General features: G+C 36.7%; 1 protein-coding gene across 5 annotated transcripts in view; it reads left to right on the top strand.

Moving 5' to 3' along the window:
* Window positions 1-14,489, top strand: part of LOC117323408 (myosin-I heavy chain-like) — a 101,294-nt gene that overhangs the window by 14,453 nt on the left and 72,352 nt on the right. For all 5 annotated transcript variants that reach the window (XM_033878611.1, XM_033878610.1, XM_033878613.1 and 2 more), the window contains exons 3-5: window positions 3,280-3,342; window positions 11,555-11,698; window positions 13,310-13,418. In XM_033878611.1, the coding sequence (XP_033734502.1) occupies window positions 3,280-3,342; window positions 11,555-11,698; window positions 13,310-13,418 (316 nt within the window). The remainder of the gene's footprint in view (window positions 1-3,279; window positions 3,343-11,554; window positions 11,699-13,309; window positions 13,419-14,489) is intronic.

Genomic DNA, 14,489 nt, shown 5'->3' with positions numbered 1-14,489 from the left:
CTTCTTGCCGTAAAACCTAGATTATTCTCTGCAGTATATGTTTTAGAAAACACTTGTACATCAACAATAACAATTTCAATTTTCCCCACATGTATCAAACATGTATGCATTCTAAAATTGATTTCTAGAAACAGTTCTGTTTTCCCACACTGAACACAGCATATTATTGAGTTGATCCTTTGTTGATATATGGTAACAATGTAATTAATCTCAAGTGGAGACCAATTCCTATTGATTTTAGGAGATTGTAATTACAGATTAATGTGTTTCAGACCATTAAGATAGAATTTTATGGTTAATTTGTTTGTATTATAAAATAATCCTAATTATCCAGTAAATTATTTTCTGTGATTGTGTTTATTCCTGATATTACTCTCTCTCCCAGTCTGTCTGTCTGTCTGTCTGTCTCCTCAACATGATATAGTAGAGTAATGTATATATAGAGAGCATTGTTAATCACTTTCCTTAGAGTACACAGATCCTATACATGTACGATGGAGAATTAAAAAAAAATCATGCATCATTTTTGGTATATTTTTTTTATCTTAAACAACCTAGAATGCATGGGATGTTTGTTGGTTTCAATCAATTTTAGGAACATTATTGAAGAGTAATGGATGTGCCACAGTTTGAGTTACCGATGTTTGGAACAGCAGTAAGCTTGTGATAACATATCTCTGTACATGGATTAAATTTACCACACATGGCTGACAGTGAACATCCTTGTTTTACATTTTCTTTTAATATAGCACATAATAGTGGGGTCAGCTGTTTCCCCCTTCTGGTGTGGCTTATGGGCCTGTATACCTTATGTTTGTGCATGTGTACTATTACTGATCAGTCTTGGCCCTGCCTGCATCTAATCTGTAACATTTTGTGTTTGTCTACAAGTTAGATTTCACCAGACTTCCCTTCCTACTTTACAGAATAAGTTACATAGCATGTATACAGAGGGCTTACCAGTATACCAGACTTTTAAAATATTACTTGAGTGTGATGTCAGGTTAGTAATCACCTCCACCTGTACAGGCACACACGTGCACATTGGCTCCTTCAGAAACATAATCGCCCTGTATATATTGGGATCACCTCAAACAAGATTTATCTTAAAATTGGTTGTCCTAGAACAAATAAAGTTTATACAGCTTGATATATATTACTGTGTATAATACACAGTGAAACCTGCCTTAAAGGCCATCTGTATAGTTACAGCAAGACCTATCTATAAAGCCATTTTTATAGCTGTAACAAGACCTGTCTATAAAAGCAATCTGTATAGATATATCAAGACCTGTCTATAAAAAGCCATTTGTATAGGTGTAGCAAAACCTTACTAAAAAGACTATTTGTATAACTATATATAAAGACCTGTCTATAAAGGCCATCTGTATAGTTGTAGCAAGACCGGTCTAAAAAGACCATCTGTATAGGTATACAAGACCTGTCTATAAAGGCCATCTGTATAGTTGTAGCAAGACCTGTCTAAAAAGGCCGTCTGTGTAGGTATACAAGACCTGTCTATAAAGCCATCTGCATAGGTATACAAGACCTGTCTATAAAGGCCATCTGTATAGTTGTAGCAAGACCTGACCATAAAGGCCATCTGTGTAGGTATACAAGACCTGTATATAAAGCCATCTGCATAGGTATACAAGACCTGTCTATAAAGGCCATCTGTAGGTATAACAAGACCTGTCTATCAAGGCCATCTGTATAGTTGTAGCAAGACCTGTCTATAAAGGCCATCTGTAGGTTAGCAAGACCTGCCTTTAAAGGTCATATGTATAGGTGTACAAAACGTGACTATAAGGCCATCTGTATAGGTGTAACAAGACCTGTCTATAAAGGTCATATGTATAGGTGTACAAAACGTGACTATAAGGCCATCTGTATAGGTGTAACAAGACCTGTCTATAAAGGCCATGTATAGGTATACAAAACCTGTCTATAAAGGCCATATGTATAGGTATACAAGACCTGACTATAAAGGCCATCTGTATAGGTATACAAAACCTGACTATAAAGGCCATCTGTATAGGTATACAAAACCTGACTATAAAGGCCATCTGAATAGGTATACAAAACCTGACTATAAAGGCCATCTGTATAGGTATACAAAACCTGACTATAAAGGCCATCTGTATAGGTATACAAGACCTGACTATAAAGGCCATATGTATAGGTATACAAAACCTGACTATAAAGGCCATCTGTATACATATACAAAACCTGACTATAAAGGCCATCTGAATAGGTATACAAAACCTGACTATAAAGGCCATATGTATAGGTATACAAGACCTGACTATAAAGGCCATCTGTATAGGTATACAAAACCTGACTATAAAGGCCATCTGTATAGGTATACAAAACCTGACTATAAAGGCCATCTGTATAGGTATACAAAACCTGACTATAAAGGCCATCTGTTTTGGTTCCAGATGTAACATAAATTATTGTAAATACAAGAACCTTTATTTATTAAGGCTACCTGTATATAAAGGCCATTTCCACTGTTCTAAGTGGCCTTTGGTATAGACATGGTTGATTATGAATATATACAACTGCACACATAGGGGAACTTAGAAAATTGATATACAACTGTATGTAGGTGAACTTGGAAAATTGATCGAAATGCTATCTTAAAAATAAAAACCAGGAATTTGAATCTTAGATGTAGGTTATACTCCCAATGTAATCAGACGTCCCACATGTCTAGTTTCTAACCTAACATTGCCCTGTACATATATAAATAGATAACATTTTACATACAGATCTGTCATGTTTGTGGGAGGCAGAACTGGCAAAAACTGGTATCAGGAAATGTTTTAGTGTAATTTCCTATCAGGTTTTGATATTTAGTAATTACAAAAAATTCAAAGGATCAATTCACATTTCAAGCTCAATTTCATTTATGATTTTCCTTTGAAGTATTTCATTTGTTTCAGGATACATTCATTTACATCCAACACTGGAAAAACCAGTTCTGTCATGCTCAATGAATAAACCAGGTACATGGATACCTGATTCTAATCTCAATTGTAACGAGCATTGAGAGGAAAACTGGAAATCAAGAGTTTCTGTTGTATTTATAAACATAAACAAAGCTATATTCTATAATAAACTAATATGAATCAATACTTGTATTCTAATAACTCCAGGAAAATCTGTTGAAAATGACCAAATTGATTTTTAGCAAAATCAAAAATGATATCTTTGGTGTTTAATGTGATTGTTCTTTGAATTTCTGAAAGATTTTGTCCTTAACATTATCTCCAGACTTATACAGGGTCCATTCTGGTGGCAGTTAATCCATACAAAGAGATGCCCATATATGAACAGGTAAGTTTTTATATACATGTATATATTCACATATATATATTTTTTTACTGTAACTAAATGTAATGTATGTTCAAAATCAGAGATATATCAATTCATGGATCCTTGTTCAAAATTCTAGCTTTAAGGATAGTAAATATTAGTTGTCTTTAAGATATTCCATTTTGAGCAGGTTGAATATCCTAGGGAAATTGTGGTGTGCCACCTAAATTACATCACACTTTGATGGTGCATTACTCCAGTTGCTTGGATAGCTCAGTTGTAGTGCATATCGTACTAAAAGTCGAGTAAAAGACCTGGGGTAAAGATCTGAGATGTGAGATGTGTGGTTTGATCTCATCTTGTTGCAATTTGTGTTTCTCAGGCAGCTGAGATCATATAAATAGATCTTCCTATGTTGTGATTGTATCATACAAGCAGTAATTGCTCTGGATATCATGTGAGGAGTCTCTTGTATTTTGTTCTATGAGGTAGCCACCAGCTACTACAAGATGATCAAGTCTTACAATGATTAGCTGTAAATTGTTTACAAACAGACAGCCCAATTATAGAGCACATCAGCCAGAAATAACATAATTCTGCCACATTAGTTATAGCCATAGGTTAGCACACAAGTGAAATCCAAAACAAACTTACCGAAGTCACTTCAGTTAGGTTTGAGAGCTCTAGATCCTTCAGTTAACAGTGTTGCCTACTTCATTATTTATGGCGTGAAGACTAAGTAGCAATAAATGCCAACTGAAGTTTTCAGGAGTTCTACTTTGTGTTCAATTTATAGTGGTACTAGGCAGGTTTAAATGCACATATATACTGGGGTAGGCCAAGGGGTGCAGAGTCTAGCTAAAATGAGAGTAACTGTGATGTTGAAATTTCTTATGAGGATCTACACCTTTATGTGCAAATAAAAGATAGTGAAAAGAAGTCCCATTATAGGCCCGATCAATTTTCACTCGCTATAGCTTTATATCTGAAAAGAATAAATGTTCGACTGGCAGGCTATATCCCCATCAATTTACCAAGAAATCAAGCAGATCTGTCACTTGTGCTTATTCCAGTAGTTTTCTTTCAACAGCATGCTTCTATTTCAAGGTCTTATTAATTTCAGCAATATGTTTTCCTTATTAGTTAAGGGGATACCTCTAAGGTGTTCAGAAATTTTCATTGGAAATACAAAATATGTCATGGTTATATTACAGCTGTTGCAATATTATTGATTTCTATTGGCAATGCAAAGACATTAACATTGACCCTCAATAACATCCTTCCTGCCATTTTTTTGCTCCAACACTTACACACGTCCTTCCATAACATCCTTCCTGACAACTCCACCACTTACAAACCTTCAATAAGTCGTCTTTCCTGTAAATTTTAACTCCAACACTTACAAACCTTCAATAACATCCCTCATGTCCAATCCAACACTTACAAACCTCCGATAACATCCCTGATGTCCAATCCAACACTTACAAACCTTCAATAACATCCCTCATGTCCAATCCAACACTTACAAACCTGTAATAACATCCTTCATGTCCAATCCAACACGTACAAACCTTCAATAACATCCCTCATGTCCAATCCAACACTTACAAACCTTCAATAACATCCCTGATGTCCAATCCAACATGCACAAACCTTCAATAACATCCCTCATGTCCAATCCATCACTTACAAACCTTCAATAACATCCCTCATGTCCAATCCAACACTTACAAACCTTCAATAACATCCCTTATGTCCAATCCAACACTTACAAACCTTCAATAACATCTCTCATATCCAATCCAACACTTACAAACCTTCAATAACATCCCTCATGTCCAATCCAACACTTACAAACCTTCAATAACATCCCTCATGTCCAATCCAACATGTACAAACCTTCAATAACATCCCTCATGTCCAATCCAACACTTACAAACCTTCAATAACATCCCTGATGTCCAATCCAACATGTACAAACCTTCAATAACATCCCTCATGTCCAATCCAACACGTACAAACCTTCAATAACATCCCTGATGTCCAATCCAACACGTACAAACCTTCAATAACATCCCTGATGTCCAATCCAACACTTACAAACCTTCAATAACATCCCTGATGTCCAATCCAACACTTACAAACCTTCAATAACATCCCTGATGTCCAATCCAACACTTACAAACCTTCAATAACATCCCTCATGTCCAATCCAACACTTACAAACCTTCAATAACATCCCTCATGTCCAATCCAACACGTACAAACCTTCAATAACATCCCTCATGTCCAATCCAACACTTACAAACCTTCAATAACATCCCTCATGTCCAATCCAACACGTACAAACCTTCAATAACATCCCTCATGTCCAATCCAACACGTACAAACCTTCAATAACATCCCTCATGTCCAATCCAACACTTACAAACCTTCAATAACATCCCTCATGTCCAATCCAACACTTACAAACCTTCAATAACATCCCTCATGTCCAATCCAACACTTACAAACCTTCAATAACATCCCTCATGTCCAATCCAACACGTACAAACCTTCAATAACATCCCTCATGTCCAATCCAACACGTACAAACCTTCAATAACATCCCTCATGTCCAATCCAACACTTACAAACCTTCAATAACATCCCTGATGTCCAATCCAACACGTACAAACCTTCAATAACATCCCTCATGTCCAATCCAACACTTACAAACCTTCAATAACATCCCTGATGTCCAATCCAACATGTACAAACCTTCAATAACATCCCTCATGTCCAATCCAACACTTACAAACCTTCAATAACATCCCTCATGTCCAATCCAACACTTACAAACCTTCAATAACATCCCTCATGTCCAATCCAACACTTACAAACCTTCAATAACATCCCTCATGTCCAATCCAACACGTACAAACCTTCAATAACATCCCTCATGTCCAATCCAACATGTACAAACCTTCAATAACATCCCTCATGTCCAATCCAACACTTACAAACCTTCAATAACATCCCTCATGTCCAATCCCAACACTTACAAACCTTCAATAACATCCCTCATGTCCAATCCAACACGTACAAACCTTCAATAACATCCCTCATGTCCAATCCAACACTTACAAACCTTCAATAACATCCCTCATGTGCAATCCAACACTTACAAACCTTCAATAACATCCCTCATGTCCAACCCAACACTTACAAACCTTCAATAACATCCCTCATGTCCAACCCAACACTTACAAACCTTCAATAACATCCCTCATGTCCAATCCAACACTTACAAACCTTCAATAACATCCCTCATGTCCAATCCAACACGTACAAACCTTCAATAACATCCCTCATGTCCAATCCAACACGTACAAACCTTCAATAACATCCCTCATGTCCAATCCAACACGTACAAACCTTCAATAACATCCCTCATGTCCGATCCAACATGTACAAACCTTCAATAACATCCCTCATGTCCGATCCAACATGTACAAACCTTCAATAACATCCTTCCTGACAACTCCAACACTTATTCATGTTTATTTTCTTTTTTGGGGGGCATTTGGATCTTTCAGATTATTTTGTTGGTACAAACTTCCAACAGAAACAACAAAAGTTTATTCATGTGATACAGTACATCTGGCTTAGCGAACAATAATTTTATGGAATTCAATTTCATTTTGTGCAGATTGTAATTATGATATATTTAGAAGAAATTGACAGTTTTTAATAGTGACATGTTGAAGCTTATTAAACAGTTGATTTAATATGTCAGAGATCAGAATTTCAGTTTTGAAAATGTTGAGATTTATTCCCTTGATCCCATACACAATCTCACTGTATGCAAATTATATAATCTCATCCACTTATATGTTATTTGGGGAAATGTTACGGTTAGTTGTGTAGTAGTCGTTTAAAACTCAAGGTTGATTTTCCGCAAATTCGATGTCAGCTGCTGTTCCCACTGGTCATATATAACTATATTGTACAACAAGCTTAAAGACATAGAGACCGATAGAAACACCACTCTCCTTATCTGAATATTTAACACTCAGAGTTACACACTTTTAGGCATAGCTTTTTGATATTTTTATGGTTGGTACAGACATTGTTTATTACTTTTGATGTAAATTTTAATATTATAGCTGGGACAGTCATTTACTTGTTAGGGAGGTTTTATGCATATTGCTGTACATGTTCAGGATCAGGATGCAATCACGAACACTTTGATCCTGTATTGGAGATCTATGATAGGTGAATGTTGAGATGGAATCAATCTGCACCTCACAGTTGCTATTTTTCACTTTGAAGTGATAGAGTCTGTGACTGGATTGTCTACGTCCTGATATGGTAATTGCCTTGAATTAAGATTTAAGTAGTTGTTACTGGTGGTTAGTGTACAGTGCTGTCCCAGACACAGGCCGCCAGGCTCCATGTGCTCCGTTATTGATTGGACGTTTGTTGTATAACTAGTGAAGGCAGTTTACTGGGTCTGTTTGGGGGTTTGAATTAAAAAAGAACATTTCTCAAGATCATCTTGCATCCACTGGTTTAGGGGATGAGTAATAAGGGAAATATAGGCCTTTTAGGGTGGTAAAGCATGAGAACACACAGACTTGCCCAGGAAGGCTGTTCGGGGCGTTTGGGGAAGTAATGGAGATGATTGATATTTTGATGTGCATTGATACAATTAGCTTACAGCAGAACCATTATATTGTAGTTCTACATAGCTTTCCTAACGACAGATGACGAGTTCTGATGATATTCATTGCCTTATTGCCATTAAGTTCAGTGCCAAAGGTCAAGGTCAAAATAACCAGGATGATGAGTCCTGATGATGTTGACTGTCGTAGATTCATCAAGACAGTATCAGAGGTCAAGGTCAGATGGAAAAAAATATCTGAATGTTGACTGATATATATTTAAAGAGAATAAATATTAATTTATACAAGTACAATTAAACCAAATAGTACATTTCTGTTTATCTTTAAAAATCAAGTAATAAATAAAAAAAAATTGTTTTTGTAAAACTTTACGCTATGATCAAGTATAAGTAAGGAAAACAGAAACAGATGTATGGTATAAACAGTATACCAGGCACCTGTTTTAAATGTTCCTAACTTAAGGAAATTCCTGAACTTTTAATTTTTTTCCATCAGAAGGCATTATTGGATTTAAGGAAAAATTCTTAGTTGGGAACTTTCCTTAAATTCTGTAATGCTTTTATTTTCCTATGGAATATTTGAAGTTAAGCAATTACCTTAAGTTAAGGACTGTTGATAAAGCCAGGGCCAGGTATTATAACCTAATCGTATAGATAAGTTTTGTCATATCCGACCACCTATTTCTGTAGCTATGAGTTCATATCCGACCACCTATTTCTATAGCTATGAGTTCATATCCGACCACCTATTTCTGTAGCTGTGAGTTTTCCATCAATGAATATGCACAACTGTATATCAACTAATATCTGGGCACATTTTGTCTTGATGAAGTAATTTTGTGTATTGATGAAACCTCACTGATTAGTTGTCGGTTAGTGAAAATAAAATTATCTTAGTTTTTAGGTCATCTGACCCGAAGGGTCAGGATGACCTATAGCCATCATGCTTCGTCCGTCGTCGTCCGCCGTCCGCCGTCCGCCGTGCGCCGTGCGCCGTCCGTAAACTTTTCACATTTCAATCTTCTTCTCAAGTTCCACCAGTGGGATTAAGCTGAAACTTGCCTGAAATGATCCTGAGATGGTCCTGACCAAGTGTTGTTATTTTTCGGGTGAGTCCGAAATCCAAGATGGCCGCCATAGCCGCCATTTTGAAAACACATTTTAAACTTCTTCTCAAGTTCCACCAGTGCTGTTGGGCTGAAACTTGCCAGAAATGATCCTGAGATGATCCCGACCAACTGTTGTTATTTTTCGGGTCAGTCCAAAATCCAAGATGGCCGCCATAGCCGCCATTTTGAAAACACATTTTAAACTTCTTCTCAAGTTCCACCAGTGCTATTGAGCTGAAACTTGTCTGAAATGATCCTGAGATGATCCCGACCAAGTGTTGTTATTTTTCGGGTCGGTCCGAAATCCAAGATGGCCGCCATAGCCGCCATCTTGAAAAACACATTTTAAACTTCTTCTCAAGTTCCACCAGTGCTATTGAGCTGAAACTTGCCTGAAATGATCCTGATATAATCCCGACCAAGTGTTGTTATTTTTCGGGTCAGTCCGAAATCCAAGATGGCCGCCATAGCCGCCATCTTGAAAAACACATTGTAAACTTCTTCTCAAGTTCCACCAGTGCTATTGAGATGAAACTTGCCTGAAATGATCCTGATATGATCCCGACCAAGTGTTGTTATTTTTCGGGTCGGTCCAAAATCCAAGATGGCCACCATAGCCGCCATCTTGAACAACACATTTTAAACTTCTTCTCAAGTTCCACCAGTACTTTTGAGCTGAAACTTGCCTGAAATGATCCTGAGATGATCCCGACCAAGTGTTGTTATTTTTCGGGTCGGTCCAAAATCCAAGATGGCCGCCATAGCCGCCATCTTGAAAAACACATTTTAAACTTCTTTTCAGGTTCCACCAGTGCTATTGCGCTGAAACTGGCCTGAAATGATCCAGATATGATCCCGACCAAGTGTTGTTATTTTTCGGGTCGGTCTGAAGTCCAAGATGGCCGCCATAGCCGCCATCTTGAAAAAACACATTTTAAACTTCTTCTCAAGTTCCACCAGTGCTATTGAGCTGAAACTTGCCTGAAATGATCCTGATATGATCCCGACCAAGTGTTGTTATTTTTCGGGTCCGTCCGAAATCCAAGATGGCCGCCATAGCCGCCATCTTGAAAAACTTATTTTAAACTTCTTCTCAAGTTCCACCAGGGCTGTTGGGCTGACACTTGCCAGAAATGATCCTGAGATGATCCCGACCAAGTGTTGTTATTTTTCGGGTCGGTCCGAAATCCAAGATGGCCGCCATAGGCGCCATCTTGAAAAACACATTTTAAACTTCTTCCCAAGTTCCAGCAGTGCTATTGAGCTGAAACTTGCCTGAAATGATCCTGATATGATCCCGACCAAGTGTTGTTATTTTTCGGGTCGGTCCGAAATCCAAGATTGCCCCCATAGCCGCCATTTTGAAAACACATTTTAAACTTCTTCTCAAGTTCCACCATTGCTGTTGGGCTGAAACTTGCCTGAAATGTTCCTGAGATGATCACGACCAAGTGTTGTTATTTTTTAGATTGGTCTGAAATGCAAGATGGCCGCCATATCCGCCATCTTAAAAAACACATTTTAAACTTCTTCTCCAGTTCCACTGGTGCCATTGAGCTTGAAATTGGTGAGGATGTTAAGGAAGGAGTGCCAACAAAGTGTTGCTATTTTTTCGGCCTTGTAAAAACTTTGGCATGGCAGCAATGGCGGCCATTTTGTAACATGATTGCGCAATCATGGTTTTCCTGAACAACACCTATTTCAAACTTCTTCTCAAATTCCACTGGTGGGATTCAGCTCTAACTTACCAGAAATGATCCTTAGATGGTCCAGACCAAGTGTTATTATTTATTGGGTCGGTCAGATATCCAAGATGGCCACCATGGCCAACAGTGCCACTATATACTTGCTACAGAGAATGCATACTACAATAATATAAGGGTTTTAATTTAGAGTCAGATGACCGTTAAGGCCCCTGGGCCTCTTGTTTAGAATTAGTTTTAATTGCCTTCATTGTTGATATCCAGGTTCTATTTCTGTAAAAAAAAATTATAACCATGTTAAATATTTTCACAGGAGTCCTATTATGACATTTATGATATTTTCTACAGGAGTCTTATTATGACATTTATGATATTTTCTACAGGAGTCCTATTATGACATATATATGATATTTTCTACAGGAGTCCTATTATGACATATATGGTATTTTCTACAGGAGTCCTATTATGACATTTATGATATTTTCTACAGGAGTCCTATTATGACATTTATGATATTTTCTACAGGAGTCCTATTATGACATATATATGATATTTTCTACAGGAGTCCTATTATGACATATATGATATTTTCTACAGGAGTCCTATTATGACATATATGATATTTTCTACAGGAGTCCTATTATGACATATATGGTATTTTCTACAGGAGTTCTATTATGACATATATATGATATTTTCCACAGGAGACCTAATTATGACATTTACGATAATATTTCCTGTATTTATGTTGACAGAAGGATGTGTCCGAGTTCCATGGGAAGAAGATGAGCATGGTGGAGCCTCATATCTTCTCTATCAGTGAGGCAGCCTTTCAGAGCCTTCGTACCTCAGAAGTGAACCAGTCCTGTATCATCAGTGGGGAGAGTGGGGCAGGAAAGGTACCACACAGTGGACTTTATTGTTCTAAATCTAATTCAATAGTCCTACAGAAACTTTTCTTCTTGTTAAAAATGCAAAACCAAATAGAAGCTGTTGTTCCTGTTTATCCTTCAGATGGGAATTTGATATTGATCATATATATATAATTCATGTGTCCACTGGTTGTACTTTAAAGGAATCATTCACATTATTGGGTTTCTGCCTGATTAGACATGTGATAGTGAGATGACACTCACATATTGCTCTTTAAGAAGCAGAACATCAATAAATCGCCCAATATGTATTCAAGATTAGGAATTAATTGTCCCTTTAAAGTAACACAGAAAACGTTAACCCCAGCCAGCCGAGATATTAAGTGGTCAAACTGGACTAAGGGATGTCTGCTGGGCCTGAACATCTGTTGTGTGTCCAGTATTGGAGGGGTTGACTGACCATCTGTTTGGTGGATGAGGTCATTGATTAGACCAGAAATAGAATTGATCTGTAGGTCTCGATGGGGACTATCTAATGTAATCACATGGAGGGATCAGAGTGGATTGTATTACTGATAACCAGAACTGTCCTGAACTTGTACACTGTTAGTTTCCCTGTAGTGATGTTTTGTTTTTCCCAGACGTCCTTGCCTGATCTGTCATATATAGCCCTATCCTACTGATGAAGATAATTCCACACCATTTCTGTCCTGTTGTTATGACCTTTGCTAGTTGGCATTATTATTTCTCTGATCATCGATCTGATAAACCTCTGCTCATAAAAAAAAGACATTATCTGCTAAACCTTCATAAATGGACAGTTTTATTACCCAGAATCCATAGCTGGATTATCACATGAAGCTTTCCATACATATAGTCATCCCAAACAAATCCAAAGACACTTGTATCATCATTGTCTAAAGTAGGAAGTCTACCAAGGTCAATTTTAGTGTGATTTCCTAACTAACCAATCCTTAGACATTTGTATAAAGATTCCTTATACCCAACTAATCCAAAGATACTGGTGTCAACACTGTCGATATCGAGATTACTGTCTGTGCTTAGAGTACTACAATTTAAATTCAAATTTAATTTAAATTTAAGATGAGATTTAAATCAAAGACACACACATAGATATACATAGATCTCTTCCCATGTTAAACAAAAACATATGTAAAGTTACTGTCTGTGCTTAGAGTACTACAATGTATTGAAAATAACTGCAGAGATTTTACACAGCGACACCTGTATATATGCAGGTTCAGGCAGATCAATTTTGACGGATTCATAAAGATTTCACTGTGAAGAAGAAATGTTACACTCTGGGCAAGATTGTTTTCCAACCGTCTGTGCAGCCTCAATCGATTCACACACCAAATAATCTCACCCCTGGGGTTGAGAATACTTGTCACACTTTCTCAGTAGAGATATATGTATATTCTATTAATCAACATTGTCGATACAAAATACCTACCCAACATTTATAAGATTATCAATTATCAAACCAATTTTATGTCTATCAGACTCTAAAGATATACTGATATTTTCTGGTTAAATTCCTCAGTATATATCTGCTTATACACCTTTGGTATATAGACACTCATGCTATTAAAAGTAATATTTTCTGTCTTGTTTCAGACGGAGAGTACCAAGTTTATCCTACAGTACTTGTGTAGTGTAACCAATCATGTGTCTTTTTGGGTGGAACAACAAATTCTGGAGGCCAATACCGTCCTTGAAGCCTTTGGTGAGTGTAGTACTTTTTATTTCTTTTTTTTTAAATCATCATCTGATTGTTTAGTCAATAGTACACAAGTAACAAAGAATACCGACATAATAATTATAACGAACCATAATTCAAACTCAAAATCAATTAAAGCAAGATATAAACAAAAATATAGATATGAATGAAGACTCCTGAAACAGTAGAAGGAGACTAAGACCATGTGTTCCAGCAGGGTAAGCATCTTCTGCTTCATCAACAACACCCGCCATTCCAATCTAGGTCAAATCTGGGTGAAGTCTTAATCTCAAATTAGAGCTATAGTGGTGACAACAGAACCACTAGGTATATATATATATATCAACAAGTATGGAACATGTCCGACGTCATACTGCATAATGAAATAGAATATTCCAAATGAGGTTCCAGATCGAAGTTCCAGGAATTATCTCCCATTTTTATGGTCATCAAGGACTTAATAACCAAGAAAATTTATGATTTTAAACTAAAATTAATATTTTGTAGATTATTACTGTTACAGGATATTTAAGCAATTTTGTTTCCATAGACTTAAGTTTTACAGTCTAATGTTAAGTCCACTAGGGTCAGATACATTGATATTCACTCCATATCAAAATGTAAAAACTGCGGACAGGCAGGGACTGATAATAACTTCAACGCCTGTTAAGGGGGCATAATGCAAAACTCCAATAAAATATTTTAGAAAGGAGATGAGCTCGAGTTTTGGAAATGTTAATTTTGAAATTGGAATGAAATTATAAGAAATTGTGGTAATGAAGTATACTGTAATGTATAATTCAGGACTTTTAAATTTTATTCAATCAGGATGGTGTTACATACAATTATGTTGGATTTAATCGGCATCCTTTGTACAATTAAGTGGCGGCATATATTTTCCTATAAAAGGCAGGCAGCATTCAGTAGTGTGTATACCAATGTATACGTATATGGCAGCCGGCATTATGTATCGCTCACTAATGCAAAGAGGCTTCGATTTCGAATTCAATGCCTGCTGCTTTAAACAAGACAAAAACTGATAAGTGATTAATTTATTTAAATCTGCCTTGTGATTAT

Source organism: Pecten maximus, chromosome 3 (genome assembly GCF_902652985.1).
Source record: "Pecten maximus chromosome 3, xPecMax1.1, whole genome shotgun sequence".
Taxonomy (NCBI): domain Eukaryota; kingdom Metazoa; phylum Mollusca; class Bivalvia; order Pectinida; family Pectinidae; genus Pecten; species Pecten maximus.
The sequence above is the reverse complement of the archived record's forward strand: the minus strand, read 5'-3'. Positions and strand labels throughout refer to the sequence as shown.